The 24,177-nt window shown below is 39.6% G+C and overlaps 1 protein-coding gene across 6 annotated transcripts in view; it reads left to right on the top strand.

The window, feature by feature from the left end:
- Window positions 1-22,876, top strand: part of FSD1L (fibronectin type III and SPRY domain containing 1 like) — a 47,419-nt gene extending 24,543 nt beyond the window's left edge. For 2 of the 6 annotated variants that reach the window (XM_084834760.1, XM_084834764.1), the window contains exons 6-14: window positions 1,512-1,633; window positions 4,745-4,954; window positions 6,723-6,821; window positions 8,960-9,089; window positions 11,348-11,380; window positions 13,641-13,741; window positions 13,932-14,183; window positions 16,753-16,841; window positions 20,082-22,876. In XM_084834760.1, the coding sequence (XP_084690886.1) occupies window positions 1,512-1,633; window positions 4,745-4,954; window positions 6,723-6,821; window positions 8,960-9,089; window positions 11,348-11,380; window positions 13,641-13,741; window positions 13,932-14,183; window positions 16,753-16,841; window positions 20,082-20,204 (1,159 nt within the window). In that variant the 3' untranslated portion in view covers window positions 20,205-22,876. The remainder of the gene's footprint in view (window positions 1-1,511; window positions 1,634-4,744; window positions 4,955-6,722; window positions 6,822-8,959; window positions 9,090-11,347; window positions 11,381-13,640; window positions 13,742-13,931; window positions 14,184-16,752; window positions 16,842-20,081) is intronic. The other 4 variants (XM_084834762.1, XM_084834765.1, XM_084834761.1 and 1 more) reach the window with 3 other exon arrangements.
- The last annotated feature ends 1,301 nt before the right edge of the window (window positions 22,877-24,177 follow it).

Raw genomic sequence — 24,177 nt, 5'->3', positions numbered from 1 at the left:
GTGGGGCAGGGGCAAGAGGTGATGGCTGGAGAGAAGAGCTGTGGAGACTATCCTCAGCACAGTAGCTGGATGTCTGAGAAAAAGCTCCCAGCCTGAGCCTCAAAAAGGATTGTCCCAGCTTTTGATTTGCTAGCAGTAGTCAACCTGAAGAAAGGCTTGGGTATAGTATGGCTGTCTACACTTTCTTGTTGTGAAGTCCTTTCCTCCCCTATCTACTTCAGCATGCAACATAACTTTGTGATTCTAGATTTTAAGGCTGTGACTTTGTAACTGGTTGGATTTAGTTTGTTCTGAGTATGGGTTGAGTTGAAACAGAAGTCTCATTTCATATAATTTCCAATTTCTGTCTGAAGTAGACTGTACCCTATGAAAATGTGTACCATAGTATACTTGGTGATCTTTAGAGTGCCACAAGGCTCTGAGGTTTTTTTTCTACAGCAGATTAACGTAGTAACTACTTTTCTAGGATTCACTCACTCCAGTGTTACATAGAGATTTAGGGTTGATCCTAAGGTTCCCTTCAGTGAACAGAAGGGCATTTGATCCAGCAACAGTTCCTGCTAATAGAATGAGGAGGTTGTAATTTTTCACTGATATCCCAGCCCCTGCACCACCTCCTGCACTATTCCAAGGGGTTCCCCACTCTCCTGAGCAGGGTTTTTTGGGAGGACGGAGAATTGGCAAAAATTGTTTCCCTCTCTTCCAGTAGCAGGCACTGGGAGCACACTTTCCATGGGTGGAACTGTACTCACAAGATCTTAGAATCCAGCTCTTACTGTCTTGCTTGGTTCATTCATAACTTAGAAATATAGATCTTACTATGAGCCAAGTAACTGGTTCTCCTAATTTTATTAGCCTGATAGCGACGCAAGTATAAAGGTTTGTATTTTGGGTTGTACAATATGTGGTCCATAAGCTGTGGTTAAGGTATTGTACAAACTAGACAGCTGACTAGAGATAAGAAGAAATTTAGGTCTGAGGAATAAGGAAGCTGTGATAGTACATCTCAAGTATTCTATTCTCTAGTTTTCCACATCTGCCTGGTTACGAGAGAGATACTATAATCTGCAGCTAAGTTTGTCTAGAAACTGACATCAGAATACTTCAGTTCTTGATGCTCACACAATGAATCATTTATTAAACAAGTGTTTTTCCTTTGCTCACTGGCCCAGTTGGCTAGTATACATGGAAATAGCCACTATTTGTTGGTTTCACCATGTTCATTCCTGCACAAGGGATAGGAGCACTGTAGGCTTACTGGTTGCCAAGAGCTTCCAGTAATCTTACTACTGTCACTTGATACCCTTAGAATGGCTCTACAAGAGTGACTAATGGGGCATGTGTCCCCATCTGTCACGTACCAAAGTTTTAGGTGCACATTGACTTAAAAATGCTATAGGCAGTTTGCATATTATGGGTCAGTGGATAAGAAATGGACATTATGCATTGAAAAGCATGGCCATTGACTGTTAGAGATTTGAAGAACTCTTCCCCTAATTTCTACCCTTTAGAGTCACAATGGCTCCAGCATTCCGTCTGTCCTTGAAACCCAAAGTGAGTGACAACATGACACATTTGATGGTGGACTTCTCTCAGGAAAGGCAAATGCTCCAGGCTTTAAAGTTCTTGCCAGGTAAAAATAGTCTGTGCAGCAGTGAACTATTTGGAATTTTGTTGCCATGCTTCCAAAGAGGTGACAGTAATTTTTCCTCCTGCCATAATGATGCATACAAGTGAATGCAAGAAGTTCCCCTCCTCATTCCCATAGTGTGTTCTGGTGTGTATATTTGAGCTGCTGATGGGTGGAGGGCAAGGCAACACTTTCCCCAGTTTCCATCCAAACAGGACATACTTGGGAATGGATGGAGAGGTTGGTAGCTGTGTACATTGCCACTTGGGCTGTATTTTTTTTTTTTTATAATGTCTGTTGAACTGATGGGTGTGTTCACATATATAGTACTGGAATGTAGCTCAAACAGCCAATCAAATGAGGAGTGAATGGAACTGGTAGCTAAACTAATGCAGGTACAATCTAGGGGATTTGGGTTATTGCCAGGTGTTTGTCTTCAGAGGCACAAATCCCCCTGTTGAGTTAGGTGGGTCAGTTTCTAATTGCTACACAGTCAATTAATTTTGTCTTTAAAGAATCTTCTTCTGCCTTGCATAGCCAGCTTCCAAGTAACATTTTGGCCTTTCTTTGCTCATGCAGAATAATCTAAGACTTCAGATTGAAACACCAAATTAAAACTAGCAGGATATCAAACCTGAGTTCATCTTGTAGATGATGAATTGTCTGGAATCTTTTGTATATACTTTCCAAAAGACTGGGCAGCTCTGAGTGTTCACATTGAACATTAATTCAATTAATGTTGAATTAATGCTGCAAGGAGTTGAGCTTTAAATACTGATGACACTCAAATGAGTCTCTTCTGACATCTCCAACTTTGACACTTTTATAAGTGAGTGACTTTCTGGCACTTCATTCTAGATTGCCCAAATAGTTACTGATTTATATGTTTGTTGCTTCTTCCCGTCTCCCCCTGCAAAACAATAACAGTACTACCAATAATCGAGACTGGATTTGACTGTAGTAGCCTTCTCTTTCAGCCTTCCCAAATAATAAAGTTATCAGGACCAATATATAGCTAAGATCTCTTGGGACTTAACATCTGGAAAAAAGGAACAATCCTGTTCCATTGTGCTATGACTGTTGCATTACTCTTTGTGTGTGGGAGTGAGAATGAAGGGAGAATGTTGTCTTTCACACAAATCCTACTGTCCTTTATTCTGGCAATGAAAAACTTCAGTATAGGCTTACACAACTGTCTAATCATTTTGAGACTGAAATCCTATAAACCAGTGATTCCATAAAACACATAATAATCCTTCCTCTTTTACCTTTCATTGATTTGCTGTTTTGGAGGGTATTAAACCATGATTTGATTCTTCAAATTCAAATGCATTAAGCCTAAATGGGAGAAGGCTAAGGGGGTTGGTGGGGTTTCTAGGGTACCAGTAGAAAGTATCTGTTTAAATCTGTTTATCTGTTCTGAGCAATGTAAATTTTGACAGCCTTTAAGGCTTTTATTAACAGCAGGATAGTTGTATTTAATTTACAATGTATAATTTTGAAATTAAGATTACATTCTTGCATTGACCAATAACTAGGGCTTTGGGGGTAGTGCTGAAAATCTGAGGATGCCATTATGGTGATTAGGAATCATTGGGTTAGGGATATCTGAATCCAGATTCCCACTCAGCCATGAAAGTCATTGGGAGAACTTGAGTCAGTCGCTCTCTCGTGACCTAACCTACCTAAAACAGTTGTTGCAAGATTAAAGTAGGGTTAAAACCCAGTGAACCCATGTATATGTGATACAAATAGATTAAACAGTCACTTGTATCTACATTTCCCTGGTGCCAAGATCAACAGGGATATGAGCAGCTTTCAAAGGTGTATACAAATAAATGGAATTTCAACTTGTAAGAGTGGCATGTGCTATATTTAAGGTTTTTCTTTCTTAAAGAGTTGTAAACTTAATTCTTTTCAATAAACATATCCCGCTGTGATGTTATACTAATATCTGGAGAGTACACAGATGTTACTAAAGTGGGATATATGGGCCCCTGCTCAGTGAGTTATGAGGAGCTCCTTCCCCCTCAGTAGGGGCAGGGTAACAGTGGTTTCTCATGTTATATCTCTGAGCTTTGGTCCCAGCAGCATGAGGAATTTGTTTCTGCCTGCTCAATGTTGAGAGTAGTATAAGTTACCCACAGTTTTCCCAAGTTCACTAGCATGCACAGAGAAGTTGGAGGACAGAGGGTTAGTGTCAAGCTAAAACTGTGGACCACTGATGAGACATAATGCACAAATTGGAGATGTGTTAGTATTACAGTGTGTTATATTATTGGATTGGATTTTAGGTAGGGAATTATATCTCCAAGACCTTAACAACTGAGTTTCTGAAAACATTGTTTGACATTGCATAGTTGTTCCAATAGCTAAACAACTATTGCGAGCCAATGTGGTATAGTGGTTAGTGTTGGACTGGGATTTGGGAGATCCGGGTTTTTGTCCCCACTCAGGTCATGAAGCTCTCTGGTTAACTTTGGGCCAGCCACTGACTCTCAGCCTAACCTACCTCCCAGTGTAATTGTTGTGAGGATAAAATGGAGAAGTGAGGATAAAATGGAGAGGAGGAGGATTATGTAAGCCGCCTAGGGTTTCTTACAAGGGGGGGGGGAGTGGGATATAAATATAATAAATAAATAAAATAAACTGCCAGTTCCCTTAAGCACAAAATGTATTTGCTAATGTTTAAAGGAGGGTCATCCTGACTTGTACATCCAGAACAGAAGTAAATCACAAAATGAGGCCAAAACACTTAAAAGCTAATGGCACAATTTAATGTACATAGTTTAGAACTGCTACATAAATATTTTAAGGCTACAATCCTGTGCAAACTTTCTAGTACACTAGTTCCATTTAAACCCAGTGGGACTTGATTTTGAATATTTATGCATAGGATCAGGCTGTAAGATCAAATCAAAACATCAACCTTGGGGCATTTAAAAAAAAACAACCTTATAGCTGTGTTGGTCTGTATTTTCTGGTCAAGTCTATGCTCAACCATTTGGGGCTTGCCAAAGATTGCTATATAGATAGCATTCTGGTTTACCAATGCTTTGTTTATGTGGGCAGCATTTTGGTTTCCAATGTTCTCTTTTCTTATTCCTTCATCAGTTCCCAGAGCTCCAGAGATAGTTCTAACAGACTGCCTTGTAGCTGACAACTCCCTAACAATATCATGGCAAATGACAGAAGAAGACAACAAAATTGATCACTATGTTCTAGAATACAGAAAAACCAACTTTGATGGGCTTCCTCGAGTAAAAGATGAGAGGTGCTGGGAAACTATAGACTATATTAAGGGCACTGAATATACATTATCGGGTAATTTTTTTTTGTCTCTTGAGCTTGACTTGAATTCTAATAGAACTTCTTATGATAAAAAGTTACCTTCAAAATCAATTTCTAATAGTATCTAATAAAATTCTGTTGACCTGTATGAGTATTCTAAAAACAGGGCAGTTTTAAATAGGACAGTTCCCTACTAAGAACAAATCTCCCTGTTAAAACCAAATAACGGTTACATTATAAAAACCAGACATGATGCACAACAGTGCAGTTCTACAACTATTATTCCAATCTAATGGGGTTGCTGTGGACCTCAGCAGTTGTTTGAGACATTTGTAAAACTTGTTTAGCATACCTGGCCCCCTTTGTGCTTGGCGCATTCCTCTGTGTTAGGATCAGTTGTCCTGTAGTGTTTCATCTTGCACCCCATTTCCAGATTTTTAAACATTTACATTTAACTCACTAAGTTATCAGGGTCCAGTTTACCCCTATTGAAATGAATGGGAAAAAGAAACTATCAAGCACAACCCTAACCGATATCATGCCTATATCATAAACTGAATTTTTTATGCGTGTACTACAAGACCACTAGAGTAACTTTTTTTATTTTGTACATTCCTGTGTGTTCAGAAAAAGCCATTACTATGACCTGGTTTCACACATAATGACAACCCAGAGTACAGGTTGTCACTGAATCATGGGTTGTCATTATGTGTGAATCCTCCACTATGATTTAAACATGGGTTGTTAAGCATGAACAACCCAGAGTTCATAAACCAACAACAAATCATGGGTTCTCTTCCTGGGTTGTTCATGGTTAACAATGTATAGTTAAATCAGAGTGCAGAGTTTGCACCTAACAACAACATATGATTCAGTGACAGCCGTACTCAACCCATGCTTTGGATTGTCATTATGTGCAAACCCAGCCAAAGTAATGCAGGGGTCTGTTGAATCTCAGGAGTGCATTTTACCTCCGGAGTTAGCTTTATTTTGACACAGGAGTTAACACTCATAGTACAAACTTAGAACAGCAATTAATTATTTATAAAGAAAAAACTATTTGGATTTTTGGGTAATTGGGCTCCTTCCATTATTTTACTATGAGCCCAATATTTCACCTATGCATCTTTTCTGTTTTCTCCACCAAGGTTTCATGATAGCCCAGCAAGGAGTATAAGTTATTGTTGTATGGTCCAGTGTATCCCAATAGCTTTTGTGTTCAGCTATGTTTTTAGCAACTAGATATTGTAAAAAAAATTAAATGATGTGCAAAGTTTAAGAAAGCTGGCCATTTTTCTCAATCCCTTATGATACTTCCCCTGTGTTTCATAAGTTTTCCCTTACCATGGTATACAATAATGTAGCCTTACACTTTGGTTTCTTCCATACTTTTGGAGCTTTTAATGACCAGCCTGTTCAACTCTTGTGTATACAATCATAAAATCTGTCCTTCAGTGGAACAGAAGGCTGTTACTTTTGGGTAGGCTGTTACTTTTAACCAGATCTAGTTGCAATCTATATCAATTATATGTACTGGAATAAGTTTAATTACTGCTCAGTATTTTACTGCCAGTTTTACCATAAATGAAAAGTCTGCTGTGTTACACTTCCAGCGTGATAAAATGGAGGTTTTATATCTCATTTCCTTCATATCAAATGCTATTGTTACCTTAATTTGCATGTAGCTATGCAGTGGAGGGAACCCTGCAAATGTATGTGTATTCCTTTCCTCCTTATGCCATTAATCTGTTTTTGTCCATCATAGTGGTAGTGTGCCTCTGAAGGCTTCTCCCTCTTCCAGGTCTCAGGTTTGATTCAAAATACATGAACTTTCGTGTCCGAGCTTGCAACAAGGCTGTGGCCGGGGACTATTCTGACCCAGTGACTTTAGAGACCAAAGGTAAAACCACATTGTTGAGTGCTAGCATATGTAGTGTCTTGAATATGGGAAATTAGGTTCAGAGTTCATATTGGATATAAAACAACCAGATGGCTTTTGGGCAGTAGCTGTGTCTCAGGCTAAGGTACCTCAGGTGTTGAGATGCAGTCCTGTAGCTGAAAAACAGACTTTCTGATGTTGGCTTGCAAAGTGCGCTTCTCAAGTGAAAATTGATCACCAAGAATAAGGGCCATTTCTCTCAACGAGCTTAGGCGTTTATTTCAGTTTATAACAACTCTTGCCAGCCTGTGTGGAATGTGAGCGTACTGAAGCTATCATTTGAGGGGCCTGTGTAGAGATCACTTTACTCTAACATATGAAATTACCAGTTGTCTATGTACATGCACTCAGGTGAAAGAAAATGTCTAGAAACCTTTTAGCAGTAACAAATAGCTGTCATAGACAGTACAAAAAGATTCTGAAATCTAAGTCTAGGGGCATATTTGAAGCCTTAGAATATAAAGTGCTAGGAAGAGATCTCAGTTGCTGCTTTATATTTAAAAAGAACTTGGCTTTCTGACAATTGAGCTTGCAGATGTCCATATGTACATTTGTATTTGGCTGTATTACCACATGTTGCTCTTCTAAGATTAGAACTACTGCAAAACATTTTTAGGACTCAGCTTTACATCTACTATCTTTGGGCCTGTCACGGAAGACATATTAGTCTGGTATTAGCAAACTATCCTTAGCTACTATATAGCAGTCAATATCATTCTTGGCTTTTCAGCCTATGCCAGCCAAACACCTGTACTTAAGTCTCATTTTAGTGATAAGTGAACACTTCTAACTTACCTTTAAAGCTGTACTGTGCTTACAATATTCTTCATGGGGTGGATATTTGCTTGGTACAGTTTTCAATTGAGCATTGTGCTTTTCTAAAGAAATTCCAGTGCTTGTATGTTGAAATACCAAAGAACTGTCTCTGATGCATTCTCATTCAGAAAGGTCTGTTTAGTATGACAGCTATTGTTTAGTTATCAAAAAATCATGGCAAGCACAGCAATGTAGGCTCAATTATTCTGCTTAGTTGGCAATAGCAAATATTAAATTTGCACAAAACCAAATTCCAGTGAGGAACTGTGACTCGGTCCTGACTGCTGAGTTGTACTGAACACTCCTGGCCTCTGGGAATGTTACTGTCTACCTCATTGACACTCTGACTCTGTGGCAGTAGAACTAGAAAGCTTCTTGAATATATACCTTGGACTAGGCTTGATATTTAGAAAGGGGCATGACTGAAATAACTACGTGCTTCCCACTTAATGCATTTGGCTTCACTGCTGAAAAAGCTGATGCTAGTACATTTTTCATAACCTGTATCTTCCAGTGCTCTGCTGAAAGATCAGCATGCTTATTTTGCCAGTGTAGTTGTACCTCTTTAGTTGGCATTAGTTTTCCATACTGCTTTCATTCATAACTTTCAGAAGCCTGTAGTTAGTAGGAGACCTAGAGCAGGGGTGGGCAGCAAGCAGCTCACAGGCCCCCACTCCCCCCGAAATGTTTTTATTTTTTTTTTTAGAAAAAATGGCATCCACAGCAGCTATGCAGCACCCAAATGGTCAATATTATCTTGTCTGCAAGCTAAATGTGATCATTCGGGCATCCAGTAGCTGCTACGGATGCCTTTAAAAAAAAAAAAATTGTGGCACTTCCAAGGAAGAGTTTATGGCCCCAAAATGGTCCCTGGATCTCCCACAGTTTCCCACTCCTGCCCCAGAGTTCTAACAGCAAATTGGCAAGCTTGATTCTTGTATTATCACACAATATTGCTCTAAGAACTTAGTTTTTCAGGTGAAAATCGGAAAATGTAACAGCCTCTACCTTAAAGCTGTATCTCTCCTAGCAATTCTCAGCAAAAAAACGTGTGGGACCCTGATCAAGACCATATTTTGGATCAGGGCTTTACAGCTGTTCCCCCCCAGAAATAAAAGTGCCGAGGTTGAGCACTTTATGTCTTTTTAAAAGACATAAATAACATCATATGTAGTCTGGCCTTAACTTAGGATCAGGCTAATCTATTTAAAGATGTTAGCTTTCTTTGCATTAAAGGAGAATATGTGAATAACTGTTTTAATCTGCATATTGTCTTTGGTCAGCCCTTGTATTCAATCTGGATGGTTCATCATCTCATCTTAACTTGAAAGTTGAAGATTCTTATGTTGAGTGGGATTCCACAGGAGGCAAAAGCCAAGAAAATAAAATAAAAGGAAAAGAGAACAAAGGCAGGTAAGGAAAACTGAACTTCTCAGAAGGAACTTGCAGATGTCTTATACAAGTCTGACACGATTTTGTGGTCTGTTAGGTAGGAAGCCTATGTAAAAGTACATAGTGGCTAGGTTTGGACAACACGCTGTTGCTTGTAATGGGTTATTTGATCCACAATAAACTGCAGCGCCATGGGCACAGACCCCTGCTTGTGGGTTGTCGTGTCATGTGAACCTGGTGAACACGAGTTATGTGAGGGTTATGCCTGCTGGATTTACAAAACACGATAACCCCTGAGTGGGCGTTGCATATTCAAAATGGCAGCTGCCCGCACCCCGCATGCACCGCAGCCTGGTCTGTTGTGTTGTGCAAACAGCTCCACTGCCTGGAACATAAAAGAGCACACTAGCCCCTTGGTATTAAATATTCTTGCTACTAGCATTCTGAGGCACCTCTTGAAACAAATAACATTGTGCCCATGTTAAAAAAAATGGGGAGTTGCTTGTTCTGGAAAAGATGACATAACATCACAAGACAATATGAACCAATTTTTTTCTAGATGGGTACATGACTATAAATGGATCCTGCTCTGCTGAAAGAAAGGGATATAGTATTGGTGTAGTTATATTTATTTCATTTTTATTTATTTGAAGCATTTTTATGCTGCTCCTCAACCAAAAAGGCTCCCAGAGCTGCTTACATATAATCAATTAAACAAGACAGTCCCTATCTGTAGGCTTGCAGTCTAAAAAGACATAACACACAAGGAAAAAGGAATGGGGAGGGAAGAGTGATAATTGAATTCTTTCAGCAGGGCTGGTGGAATGGCCCTGCTCTCAGTCTCATCTCTCTCAATTCAGCCTGCTGGAATGGCTGCTGCTGTTGAAAGTTGAGGGAGGAGGAGCCTTCATGAGGGAAGTCTTTCAGCAGGGCTGGTGGAATGGTCCTGCTCTCCCTTTCATCTCCCACCAGACAGTCTGCTGGAATGGCTGCTGGTGGTGACAGTTATACTCTTCTTCTTAAGAACTAACCCCTTATGTCAGGGGTGGGCAACCAGGTAGTCTCCAGATGTTTTGGACTACGACTGTCAGCCCCAGCCAGCATAATCAGTGGTGAGAAATTATGGGCATTGTAGTCCAAAACCTCTCTATTCAGGGGGTAAGCATTTTTCTGTCAGCTGAGTTTCATATCTAATATGTTTTGTGCTTTTCTAAGACTAGTGTATTAAAATATGAAATTCTTCTTGTAAACACACTTCTGAGTAGAAAATATCCATCTTCCAACAAAAAAAACCCCTCAAGGTACAAAAATGTTGAAATCTATTGGCATACAGTACGCCTCCACACCTGCCAGATTGCAAAATGGGAGCCTGAAGGAAGGACCCAAGGACAGCATGGTCTGGGAGCAGGCAGATGTGTTCCCACCATAAAACCTACTCTTCATCCAGGTCAACAGAACAAATGGTACTCCATGAACATTCATGGAGAAAATGGAAGGCAATCAGGGAGAAGCACTGAGGCAGGGGAGAGCCAATACAGAGGCCGATGGATGTGTGGTCTGGGACTCCAACTGCAGCCACAACTTAGAACAGTTGGAGAATCACTGCTGTGGTTAGTGTTAAATGAATTGATTGTACATTAGTAATTGAATGCACCTGTTCAGATGCTGAAAATCACCCAGTCTTAGAGGGTACGTAAGAATTAGACAAAGCATTTTTCATAGGTTGCCCTCAAGAGCTCTGTGAAGCTCAGATTACAGTACTTCTACCAACAAAAGTTAGTTTTGTAAAAGTCTGTGGTCTTATATTCCTGGCATTAAGCATTCACTGTGAAGATTTCCCATGACGACTTTCATTAATGAAATACCTAGACTGTATCCTAACTGTGAGGAGGAGGAGGCGGCTTCAAGCCTGGATAGTTTTACAGAGCCCTGGTCTAAGTAGTAATAAGTGCATCCTTCATTTCTCCCTACCCCAGCTGTGCAAAAGGAGCTAGTAACAAATTGAGTGAAATAGGTAAAACCTTTGTAAAACTCAAATGAGGCTTATTTAAAGTATTACAAACCAATTTTCAAGTAATTTCTTAAAATATTTTCTGTTATATTTTAATTTGAAAGCAAGTGGTGTTTCCTTTTTAAATAAGTTTGAATGGCATGCGGTGGCTATGATTATAAACAAGGAAATAGTTTTGAACTGATTTTAAAGACTAAGTTACTGCTTAAAAAAAAATAAGACTGTGTAGCCACAGAGTATTTTTTAACTACCTATTTTTGTCTGACAGTGGCCAGATTACCCTTCTGAAGAACCATTCAAGGTGATAATGTGCCTCTTCCTAGCCCTAGGGATTAGCCTTCAGCTTTACTTCTCAATATTTTCTTTTCAATTCTTGCTCTTTAGACTTCGCATGAATCAGTCCAACAGCCTTTACCAGTAGACAAGCCACTGCGTTCTGTGTAGATTCTTCAATTTTCTTATTTGTCATCTTTTGTATTAACTTATAAACTGCTTTTCTGCAAAGCATCCAAGGCAGTATACAATTTTTAACAATTTACAGAATGAAAAAAAGAACACTAAATGTAGAAAATTGAAAATACAGAAGTGCCTAGTTCATCAGTAAATAAAATGTTCGTGCTTGTGGTATTCATGGTTGGCCATGTCCTCCATAACAATGGGTCAGTGAACTCAATCCATCACTTTCCATTCTGAAGTAAATTGAGGGATTTAACACTGCTAGAATTGAACTGAGATAGCTACTCCTTAAAATCATCTTGTAGAGGTCATTTCTTCAGGCAGATTCTGCTCTTCCTCACGCTGCCCCTCAGTCTGATGTTCTGTACATTCACAAATGTCTTTTCTGAAGGATCACTTCAGACTGGAACTAGCAGTTATGGCAAATATGGGGCTGCAGCCAAAACCAGGGCCTTACCTAATTCCCCTCCTTCCAATAACCTCCGTTTATACATGATGCCATCACAGCATGTGTTTCTCTTCCTCTGAAAGCAGCAGCCAAGGAAGTGAGGTGGGAAAACATGCAGCATGATGTTGCATTTTGTATTGCTATGCATTACTGGGGAGAGGAACAACGAGACTAAGGGCTAGCCTGTGTCTGCTGCAATATGGATTCCAGCCTTGGTGCCTTCTGTCTTTCCTGCCCTTGGCTAGAGTTACATGGAGAATTAATTTGTAAGTAGTTAAATGGGCTTTCCTTGCCAAGTGATTGTCTTGGCTTGTTTACAGTTACTCAGCATGTTTTCTCTCATAGAGAATGCATGCTGTCTAAACCACTGTTTGTTGCACCACCAAAATGGCAGTGGGCAGCAACTGTGGCTTATCAAATCAGATGTGGAATACATGAGGGCACTGTAACAGTTCAATTACATAGAGAGGTTGGCTTGTATTGATTCATGTAGGTGATCAGTGGCTTCAGATGTACGAAATATTCTAAAATATAAATGCTATCGTGTATACTAGTAAAGGCTGTTAATATAAAGGCCATCTTCTGGGTGAAGGGATCTTGGAACACTTACCTGAAAAATAGCATGTTGGCTTTTCAGTAGATTTTGCAGAGGGGGAAGAATTAATCTCTGTCTGTGTCTGCCTTGTACCAAGTGCAGTATCTTTCTAATGAACATGCTATTTTTCTACATAACTTGGCAGCAAAAGACTGCTTCTACAGTAGAAAGCAGAAGGTAGTAGACTTCATAGTAATGACAACCCTGAAGTAGGATCAGGTGCTGTGGGGTGTGTGTGTGTGTATGTATGTATCTCCTTTTCCCTGAATACATGCTTCAATTTCTTGGCTTTGCTGTCTTTTCATGCTTCACTTATTTCTTTTTTTCTTTTGGTAAGTAATTTTTTCTTTAATGTTTTATTTGATCAGATCATATTTTCAGTGTTGTGTTAAATGTCTTCAGCATCCACAGTAGGACTTCATTCTGAAAACAGTAATATAATGATTTTGATACTTTTCTGCCCTTGATACTTCGCAGTTTGCACAGCAAACTAATTTACTTCAGAATACCTCCAGTATTTGGATTATTCACCAGACATGTACTTTTAAGACAAGGTGTGCTGACTAGGATCAGTGCAATTCCAAATGCTGTAAGATTACAACAGTGTTGCAGGGAGGGCTGCTGATGTAATATTGGGATTGGGGATCTGTCTGGTTTTGAAGTATTCACTTTTAATCAGACCAGATGCAGACATTTTTGTAAGGACACTTTTTTCAGAATTATGCTTCATACTAATTTCACTCACTCCTGTCCTGCACATGTACTTTCCACTTTTCTCTGCTAGTGACTTTTCTGTTGTTACATTATGGTTTATCTGCTGTCTTGGTAGCCTTTTCTATGCATGGCTGTTTGTACTGAAGTATATAGAGACTTCAAGCATGGCTAGCTACAGACCCTTCTAATAGCATGAGAACCATACGTAACCATAAAAGCTTCTGTAAAAGTTATTGTTGAAACTTTTTTTAAGAGTTCAGACTAATGTGTTGCCATTACTCACCCATTATAATGGCCATCGTTTGTGAACTGCAGTGCCATACAAACTCATTTCTTCTCATCTTACAGAAGTGGAACTCCATCTCCGAAGAGATCATCAGTTAGTTCACGCTCACCTTTGATAAGGGGCAGCAGAGATAGATTTACTGGGGAATCATATACTGTGTTGGGTAAGATTTTTTTGTAAGACCTCTTAATTTTAATCATGAGATTGTATGTAGTACCAGAATAATTGCAAATTTTCACTAGCATATGCAATTTTTAGTTTGTATTTGCTAATGATGTCTGCTTCTTGAACAATTTGTGCTTGCTCTTAACCTACATTGAAGTGTTAATTGATGTTTCTTTGTTCTGTTACAGGAGATACTACTATTGAAAACGGACAACACTACTGGGAAGTGAAAGCCCAGAAGGACTGCAAATCCTATAGTGTGGGAGTTGCATATAAAAATTTAGGGAAATTTGATCAACTGGGAAAGACTAATACAAGCTGGTGTGTACATGTAAATAACTGGCTCCAGACTACATTTGCAGCCAAACACAACAACAAAGCGAAATCACTAGATGTCATCGTTCCAGATAGGATAGGAGTCTACTGTGACTTTGATGGAGGTAATCTTGAGTCTTCAAAACTATAAATGAGAAAACTGAAATAAAATAATATGAAGTTTGGGAAAGTCTTGATCTGAGTTGATATGGGAGCTGCTTTTTTCTCAGTAAGAGGATGGCCTGGTACACATGTCAGATTAACGCATTTCTACACATACTACGAAACCTTATTTAAACAGGGTAATAAGGACCAAACTACACATGATGCTGAGGTGGTTTTTAATACAAGAGCCATGGAAAATCCTCACTGCTTCCCGCCCCCCAGGGTGGGACACAGCTGGTATGACTTTCAGCAGAAAACTTGCTACAGGGGAAAAGATAATGTAAACCCCCAGGTATACAAACCAGACTGCGATGTTCAGGGCTACATTTCATTTTAAAGTCAGAGGTTTTAGTTGCATGTAGGTTGGCCATCAACCATTGAGAAGGCTTTGTTTTCCGAAGGATTAGTGGTTGGAGTTAATGCTTAAATTATAGGGGGCTAGGTGTGTGTGTGGGACTTTAGTGGAAACTAGAAGACCATTTCCTGACTCCCTCAACTAGCCAAATCGTAGCACCCCATACCCTTCCTAAAACCTGTAGCGGGGGGGGGGGGGATGTAATGGAACCAGGCCCCCTCTCACCCTCTAATTCAAATATTCCTTTGAATAGCTGCAGCTTTTTTCACTCCTCACATCAGCCATAATAAATCTTTCCAATGGGATTTGCTGAAAAATGGCTATTTGCCAGGAAGAGTAAAATAACAATAGCTGTTGTGTTACTGGAAAGAGAAGCTATTAGATGTGCTAAGCTGTAACTTAAGATGGATTAAAGTGCTGCAGTGAAGTTTTTAAAGCTGGATATATCTCAATACTACTTGCCTAGACATTTATGAGCAGAAACTCCTTGCAAATATATAGGTGGTAGAGAATAGGAAAATCTGGTTTGAATGTGTTGCCAGAATAGTGATCAGGGATCTTGGGGCTTGTCTAAGCTGTTGGTCTTCCAAATTTCCTGGTGTGCATTGGCCTTGTATCTCTCCCATCATGAACACTGTGGAGAATTGGAGGCACTGTAAAGTTCAAGGGGCTTCCAGGCAAAGCACTTTCCAGGGGGCCCCTGCCCATCCCTGCTCTTCCATTTTAAATTAAAATATTTTTATTTGCTAATTTTGAGTAGCAGAGATCTGAACCAATCAGACGTTGCCTTTGGGGGGAGGGTTCAGCCAATGAGGACACCGGGGCAGCAAAGATGTGGTTCTCACTGCTTGGGTGTCCTAATTAATGCCCCCCTCCCCCCAATGCAGGGACCGATTCTTTCAGGTGGCTATTACTCAAAATCAGCAAATAAAAAAAAGTTTAATTTAAAATGGCATGCTGTGAGGGCCGGGCTGCAGCCTTTTCTGTAGCACTTTTCTTTGGCAGCACAGTGGCAGGAGGAAGAGGAGCTGCTGCCACCTGTCAGGAAGTTGTTTCAGGGCCCTCTCAGACCTGCACGTCTAGCAGCACCACTGTGGAGAGTGAATAGAGAATTTCCTTTTCATACTAGCATCAGAGGTTGTTCAATTAAATCGAAGATTCAGGACGAACAAAGTATTTTTGTGTGCAGTGTAGCACATAGCCAATTTATGGAATTTATTGCCATAAGATGAATGGGCCCAGTATGAGCTGTGAAAATGGAATCTCTGTGTTCACGTGCAGTATACCTCTGATTTACCAGATCCTGGGTTCAAATGGGAATGGCAGTCACAATCCAAGACACATTTGTAAGCTTTCAGGGCTGTTTGAGTAGCCTCTGTTGGAAGGTGCTTGACTAGACCAGGGGTAGGCAACCTTTTCAGGCCTGTGGGCAGATGTCATATTTTGAAAAAAATGTCCCAGGTACCACCACAAATTGCTGTGGAGGTAAAAGATTGGAAGGGCCCCCCTCCAGATTCATACTTTACCTGCCTTCCCCCATCTCTGAATTCTGTTCTGATTGTCTGTCTTCCCTCTTGCCCAAGCTATTTTTAAAATCTTTCTCCCCCCACCTTTGTGAGCCAGTGGAGTGATATTGCAGCATTGACTTTATTGGGTTAAAAAAAAACCCAAAACAGCTTCATGGTGTATGGGCTTATCACCCCCTCATGGACCCTGTTGCCTCAAGTGTTCTTGGCAGTTTGGACTTCCCCCTTCTCCAGACATTTTTTGGCAGGACACCCTTTCCCCCACCTCTGTTAAGGTCAATGGAAGGGCATTCTTCTTTGACTCTAATAGCACAAGGGGTCTGGCGGACACAGTCAGGGGTCTGGGGGGGTGGGGTGCCTCATTGCCTATTAGATTGACATTGTCTGAATCAACAAGCAAGTCTTCGCGTTTAGTCCCACATGCTGTAATGTACTTTTCTCCACTCCTACAGTTTTCCTTTTGGCAACAAGACTTCTTTATAGTATTGTTGCTTGCTGATGGTCTGAGTGGTGGCTGTCCTCAAATATGTTCCTGGAGAGCTTGAGTCTTATTTCTTGACTATAAAACCCAAGCAGTAGAGAATATGTATTAGTGAGGAGACAAACAATACAAGACGTAATTTATTTAATCTGCCTTTCTTCTTTCAGGTCAGCTGTCTTTCTATAATGCAAGCTCAAAGCAGTTGTTGTACACCTTCAAAACAAAATTTACCCAGCCACTATTACCAGGCTTCATGGTCAGTACTAATTAACTATTTTCATAATTGCTGCTTCAAGGGCAATTTTCTATATTAATAGTTGATTTGTTCCTGTAAATAAAATAATATTTCATAGCTTATAACGTGGAAAAGACACACACTTAATGTCACATATTGGGTCTGCTCTCAAGTTCTTGGCACCTGTGAACATGCTTACTTAAATTTGATTATTTCTTAAACAACCACCTCAGAATTGGTGGTCATTTGAATTACTAACGTGAGGGCTCTGCTCCATGCTACAGTTCTTAACTGTGCAGAGAAAACTCGGGGTAACGGAGGCAGAACTCAGCTTGCTGAAAATCTGTAGCTTACACTTCTTAAAAACTTAAGTTCCTAGCTCTAGCCCTCATGGCTGCAAAACGATGTGCAAAATATATGTAGATTGCAGAATTTGGATTGGCTGGGTGCTGAATTTTGTATTTCTTTTTTGTATTCTGAGTATACACATTCATGACTTTCTCCTTAAAAGTAAACTTGAATGGGCACTTCAGTGACGTAGATTGGCATGTTTTAACAATATTCTGTTGAATCCTGGCTATCCTTTCCCATTTTTGTTTGGCATGTACTAGAAACCTTTGAAAGAACATGAAGTCCTGTATCTCTGCCTGGACACGTCCTTGTCTGAGATGTGTCTTTGTAGATTTCGGAACTAGAAAAGATACTTCAAGTTAAATCCTCGATGAACCATCTTCCCAAACTGTAAATCAATTGCTCTTTTGGTTTTGAGGCTGTAATTTCTCAAGGTGCCAGTAAGTTGCCACTTATTGTTAAGCATCAGCATAATTATTTCTGCTATCAGTTGTGTTAGTTAAACAGGCCACTCATAGAAAAGATAGGAGTTTCCACATACTCCTGTGTTTTATACACATAATACTACTTGATTTACAAACGTTTTTTCCAGCACATATAAGGCATCTTATATGTGCTGGAAAAAACGTTTGTAAATCAAGAGAAAATAAACCCCAAAACAGCCTTACATAGATCCATGCTTGGTGTCTTCCATGACCTACAGAATGCTGAGGGCAGTTGAATGTCAATTTGGCCAGGAAAAGGTAGGAAAATATGAGGACAAGGGGAGAATCTATAGGAACATATTACAAAACATAGAATCATAATAAAAGATAATAATGGCTAATATTTCAGGAGCAGATAAACAATATCAGCAGAGTAAAACAATATAAAAATTATAACCCAACAGCAAGAATAACAAGTTCTTAAAAAACTAGTTTTCACTACTGGTGCTATCAGCAATAAAATACCAAACATAAATAGCAGGTTGGAAAAAGCAGTTTGCTTGAAAAGCAGTCTGGAATCTTCAAAGCCCATGTAAAAGACATCAGTTTAGGTGCCATACATACCTGACTGGGGAGGATATTGCAAAGGCATGGGGCCACCAATGAAAGGCCCTGTCCCCAGTGCCCACCAGTCTAATACTACTTGATGGTGGGCCAATGAGCAGGGCCTTGGAGGGTGATCTTAGTGCCTGGGCAAGCTTGAATGGATGCAGGTGGTCCTTCAGATACACTGGGCCCAAGCCATTTAGGGCATTAAAGGTAACCACCAGCACTTTAAACTGGGCATAGAAAGGAATTGGCAACTACGGCAGCTGATTCAGAATAGGAGTTATATGTTTCTGTTGCCTTGCCTCCACAAGCAACCAGGCAGCCACTTTCTGCAGCAGCTGAAGTATTGAACTGTCTTCGGAGGCAGCCCCCAGTAGTTTCTATTATACCACTTAATAGCACTGTACCACTTAAGTTTGGGGAACAGGTGAGCTATAGGGCAATTGCTCTGTAGCACTAGACTGATAAGGTTTGGGAAATAGGTGAGCAGGAATCTAGTTGTCTACCTGCAGAACTTAGCAATCTTTTACTAGGTGGGGGAATTTCCCAGTTGTTTATTCCTGTGATTCCTCACAGACCTCCAACTTTTCTCTTCCTGAAAGAACTTTAAAGCTTGCAGCCAACTACTTGCCCATTTTATCTACTCTCCTTTTCCAAGTGAAAATGAGTGACTACAGAAGGAAAGCTGAAGTTTGCATTTTTCCAAGCTTTCGGGGCTTCCATTTTGTATTCTGAAATAAGTGCACAGTCACTACAAAGTTGTATGCAAGGAGGTAGAGTTCTGATCATAACATTGGGTAGGATCCAAAGTTATGCAAGCAGAAATCTACTTGTGCAGCAGGACTCCTCCCCACCGCAGTCCCTTACAGCCCTCCTAAGATTGGGGGACTTTGAGGAAAGGCTTGAGATGTGGCTGGAGGTGAAAACTGGGCAGAGGCAGTTAAGCTCAAATTGCTTGTTTTGAAGTATTTTGCAGCCAAATCTGATAGCTTCCTTCTAGCTCTGACCACCTTATCTCTATAAACTTACATTTTATCGTGTCTTGCCCTATAACTCCCCCCCCCCGCCCACATTTTAGAAATGTCTGTTTTGTGAGGGAGCTGGAGATTTTATAACACAATCCTTTGCATCTATGTAGTGTTACAGTTGGGGTTCCTTGAGGGAGGGCCTTAACAGCAGGTTCCAGTTTACAGCTAGTCCAGTTTACAACTGATTGGAGCAAACATTCAAGTGTTTTTCTTCTGTGTAGCAAATAAAATACGTACCTTGTCTACAATATACACTTGACTTTAAAACAGTCTTCTTTCTGGTACTGCTTTAACATTAAGAAGCAATTCATTCCTGCCAGAATAGTGTGTGTTTGCTTCACTTGTGAAAGCACACACAGACTCCTTTCAGGCATCACAGTAAATGATGGTTTATTTTGATGGGATCAAGCTGCGGTGAGCCTTGGGCTCATGCATCCTTCCCTCCCCACAGGTGCAAAAAGGAGATTGGAAGCTTTTGCAACTGCAGCCCATCATTTTTCCAAACCTAAGAAACTGTGGTTATTCCTAACTATGATGTGTTTGAAACAAACCATCTTCAAATAATGGGTTATGAAGCTGGCTTCTTTCAATGAACCGTAGTTAAAATTAACCACAATTGAGGGTTCGGATGTCAGACTAAACTGCAGTTAATCAAAAATGAAAGAGAATGCTTTCTATCCTGTGGCTGTGCCAGAGGAGGAGAGCAGAGGGGAAATGTGTGGGTCTGTTGTGTTCCCATCACGATAAACTTTGGCTTATTGTGACAACCGAACACAGACCTTCTTAGTTGGCCTTTTAAGCAAGAATGTACATATGACTCTTTATCTTTCAAATGTTTGTTTTTCTAGGTTTGGTGTGGTGGTCTCACATTGACAACAGGACTGCAGGTGCCAAGTGCTGTGAAAACACTGCAGAAGAGTGAAAATGGATTGAGTGGTTCAACCAGTAGCCTAACCAATGTTGCCCAGTGATGTTTCCAGGTCTAGGTTAACTGCTTTTCTTTGCAGGTATTATTCGAAGAGTTTATGAGCAACGGTTTAATGTGTTCCTGCAACTTCTAAGGTCTGAGCACCACTAGTGCAAACGTTTAGGGCTGAACTGAAGCGTTAGCAGGAGTGTACTGTGAATCTGCAGTGTAATAGGAATATAGACATCTTTTTTTTTAGAGAAGATTTGAGGTTGTAGCGATATTAGACTAAATTTGACTACTTGTCTTTGCTACACTTCATGCTGAAATCAGTTGAGCATCCATTAGACAAGTATGATCTTAGCCTAAAAGCCCTCATTGCTTTTCTTCTCTCTAGGATTTCTAACTAACTCCCTGCCCTTGAAAATGTAGGTGAGCTAGGGGTGATACGCTGAAGCTTTAAACTTTCTAAAGCATGTCTCAGTTTCTACAACTCAGTATAATGGAAGGGAGAGGGAATGCAAACACTTCTGTTATGATCAGTGTCCTTTGATTCAAAGTAGCTGTTAACACCGACAGGCATCATGGCTAACTCTGCCCACGATCTACAATACTCGTCCCAATGCATTGTAAGATGGGACTTGAGCACAGTGTCCATTAACCTCATAGAAAGCTTTGTAGTATCGAAGATGTCACATATTTAATTATTGTAAGATCATAGTATTTGTGACCAGACAGCTTAACTTAAGGAACTTTTTGAAGTGCTTCCATTTTTCCTATATTAAATGTGTGTTCTATAATGGGGGGATTTGGTCACATTTTTGTTTCTAGTCTCATCCATGTTGATAAGAGTCCTTTAGTTTTACTGAATGGGCAGGTCTCAGCATGTACTTCAGCTTGTACACTTACTTGAGGTAAGCTTACACTGACATTCTACTCAAATCGTATTTCTTTAATAATTTGTCTGTAAATTAATCACTTGTTCCACATCTTAGCTTTCAGGTTGAGTCCTGAAAGCTGTGCTCAGTGGATTCAAACTGTATAACTGGGCAATTCCTGGATGCATCAAATACCTTAATTTTGTATTATTGTAAATGCCCTGTATTTAGCCTTAAAGGCCCTAAATGATCTTTGCTTCAAGCCTCTAAAGTGTTTAGATATAAAAGTGGATTGTACATTCCAGTTTTGAAGGCTCCATAACTCCTGTTCCCCTCCGTGGGGTCAGAAGCATATATTTAAGGCTATATGTGGCACGTTCAGATTTTCTGTTAATCAGCTTCCAATTCTTACAACATTTGGTCTTAGCCTCCTATTCATTCTTCCAATATAGCACAGTTGTTAGGGTTTTTTTAAACTTTCTGTCGAACTGCTGGCTCTCTGATAATCTTCACAAAAGAGTATGAAGCAAACTGCTTTTTCTAATAAAGCACATCTGGTTAGGTTTTTTGTTTTTGAGAAATGGATACATGCAGTCATAGTAATGTAGTAATTCAGTTTGTATATTTAACTTTTCAACTGAACTATGTAAATTGCTTCATCAGAATCTTTTATGTGGCTACATTTATCTAATGAGTTTTCTCAATTCTTCTCTTGCAAAAGAATTCCTTGGCAGCAAATCAGACTAAAGTTTCTCATGTCTACACAATTCAATCCACTTAAATACCCTCTTCGGCCCAGTTTTATCATGGATTCTAACTATCAAGAAGCCCATTATTTACTCCGGTGTGAAATTCTATACTCCTCCTGAACTGATTCATTTTATATTTGCAGCACTTGACCTCACATTTTTATTCTTTGCACATTCAATTTGTGAAATAAAGACTTTTTGATAAATGGTTTGAAGATCAAATGTCAGTTACTGTTTGGGTGAAAATACAGTATGCTAAAGACCTTATTGATGCTTTGAGTATTGTAAAATGAGCTAATTAGTCTGGCCCCTGTTGAGATGCTCTTAAAATTTGAATGATCCCATTTAGGTGTAAGGTCCCACCAGCCACTAAGTGTGGCCCAAAAGGATAATGCTTCTTTCAGAGACACATGCATGTGTGCAAGGTCTATCCAGTTATTCAGACATCTTTGTGAATTTTCCAGAACTCCACTGATCTGCAATTTATCTTTATTCCAGATGCAGTACTACTGTTTGGAGGCTCTTAACATGCATCTAAAAACATAAATTGATATAGAGGCGTGGGTTATTTACCTTTATGGGAAGAATGATTGTGAACTAGTCTGAGACACAGGTGCTTAGTTCTGTTGCTGCTCAACAGGGTAGTCCCATATCAGTTTACTGAAATGCGGTATGGTGACAAGAGGAAATGCCTTAAGCACTTTAGACATTTTTTCTTAGCTTATGAAATTTCTGAGCTAACAACCCTGATCAGTTCTCATTCTGTGGCAAAGCATGCAGATATTAGTGCAATTGAGCAAAATGATTACTCAGTTTAATTAAGTTGATTCTTCAGGTAGACATGCTAGATTGGTAACAAGGCATAGTATTTTCCCAGTGTGTACATAATTTGTCTGCTTATTCATTGTAAAATTTAAAGTATTTTTGTATTTGTAGCTATTAAAGGTTTGTTTTGTATATTTACAGGAAAAAACAAATGTGTATTGCTAATTAGTGTTCAGAGATTATGACCTTTCAGTCCATTGTAACATAATTATGTAACAAAACTTGACTCCCTTTTATGGAATACAGTAACAAACTGACTTCAATTAAATTTACATCTAAAATTATGTGAGCTTGCTGAGAGGTTTCAAAAGAGCAACTGAAAGCCCAAGCCACATGAACAGTACTACAAATGGGATTTTAAGGGTGTAATAATATTTGAATGTTGCACAACGATTATACAAGACAGAGAGACTAAGACTTCAGTTTAAGCTTGAGGGCTATATAACAAAGCCTGCACCATATCCTCCTTCTCTATCTCTACCCTGTCTGCTAGGACTGGATTCCTTTTTATGGTGTAGAACAGGTTGGAGGCTTCAAGCTGTTATCTGGACAAATACTGGCATTTAAATTATAACTTGGTGTGGTAGTATTTCAGCTGAGTATGTTAGTGTGTGGTTGTCACCCTTGTTGACCTTACCTCTTCTGGTCATTATTTTTGTCTTTGGCATTAAACTGAAGCGTTCTGAAAGCGTATTGACTTGAAGGGGAAACCCAAACTTGTTTGTCTCCCCACTTAGTCCTGTTATTTGGGCAGTTGAAGCTGATGTTTTGTTTTCATCTGGTAAAAAAAACACGTCTGCATGTGCCTTTTAAAAATGGCTCCATATCATTCATCGCTCTGCTCATGGCATAAGGTGTTGAGACTGGAATGCGTATTACATTATCACACTGATCTAATTAAACAGGGAAATTGCGCATTGATAGTACCTCAGGTATTCAGTGCTTTGTTCTTTATCCTTGTCAAGTATCCTAAGACAACAGTCCTACCTGCCATAGCAACACTGTACAACTGGGGTGCCTTAAAGCCCATGTAGTGTTTTTATTTGCTGTGTCTTTAATTCAAACACATCTTACAGTTTTGTATTAATAAACTTTTGAAAACCAGTATATTTCTCGCTCTGTTGTCTTTGAGTGTCATATACTATTGAGAAGAGGATGAACAACTAGTATTTGGAGACTTGATTTATATTCTTAATCCATCCAATAGTTAATGTTCTCGTGGGTGATCTTTATCTGAACAATGTAAATCGAACTGTAGGAACACTAAACTTGGCTCATTACCCTGGTTAAAATAGGATATCCTTATGCTATACAAGAGTGCAGTCCAACTTTAACTTGTGACATTTCCTACTTCAGAAGCTACGACAGTGCAGTTTAGCTGAGGAAAAAAGTGCTTTGACAGAAAGTGAGGTTTTAGTTAATGTTTGGCCAAAACCTACTTCCTGCACATATTCGGTTATTCCTTGTGAATAATGGAGAGGACGGCAACTGCTGTTACTACTTTGTTCCATATTTAACGATGGGTGAGGCAGGGCATTGCTATAACTTGAGTTTATGGGAATTTTCTGGCTGGAGCTTGATTTCA

Source organism: Heloderma suspectum, chromosome 2, assembly GCF_057233095.1.
Source record: "Heloderma suspectum isolate Gila_16-S chromosome 2, 16-S_ref, whole genome shotgun sequence".
Taxonomy (NCBI): domain Eukaryota; kingdom Metazoa; phylum Chordata; class Lepidosauria; order Squamata; family Helodermatidae; genus Heloderma; species Heloderma suspectum.
This window is presented reverse-complemented; position numbering and strand designations above follow the sequence as displayed.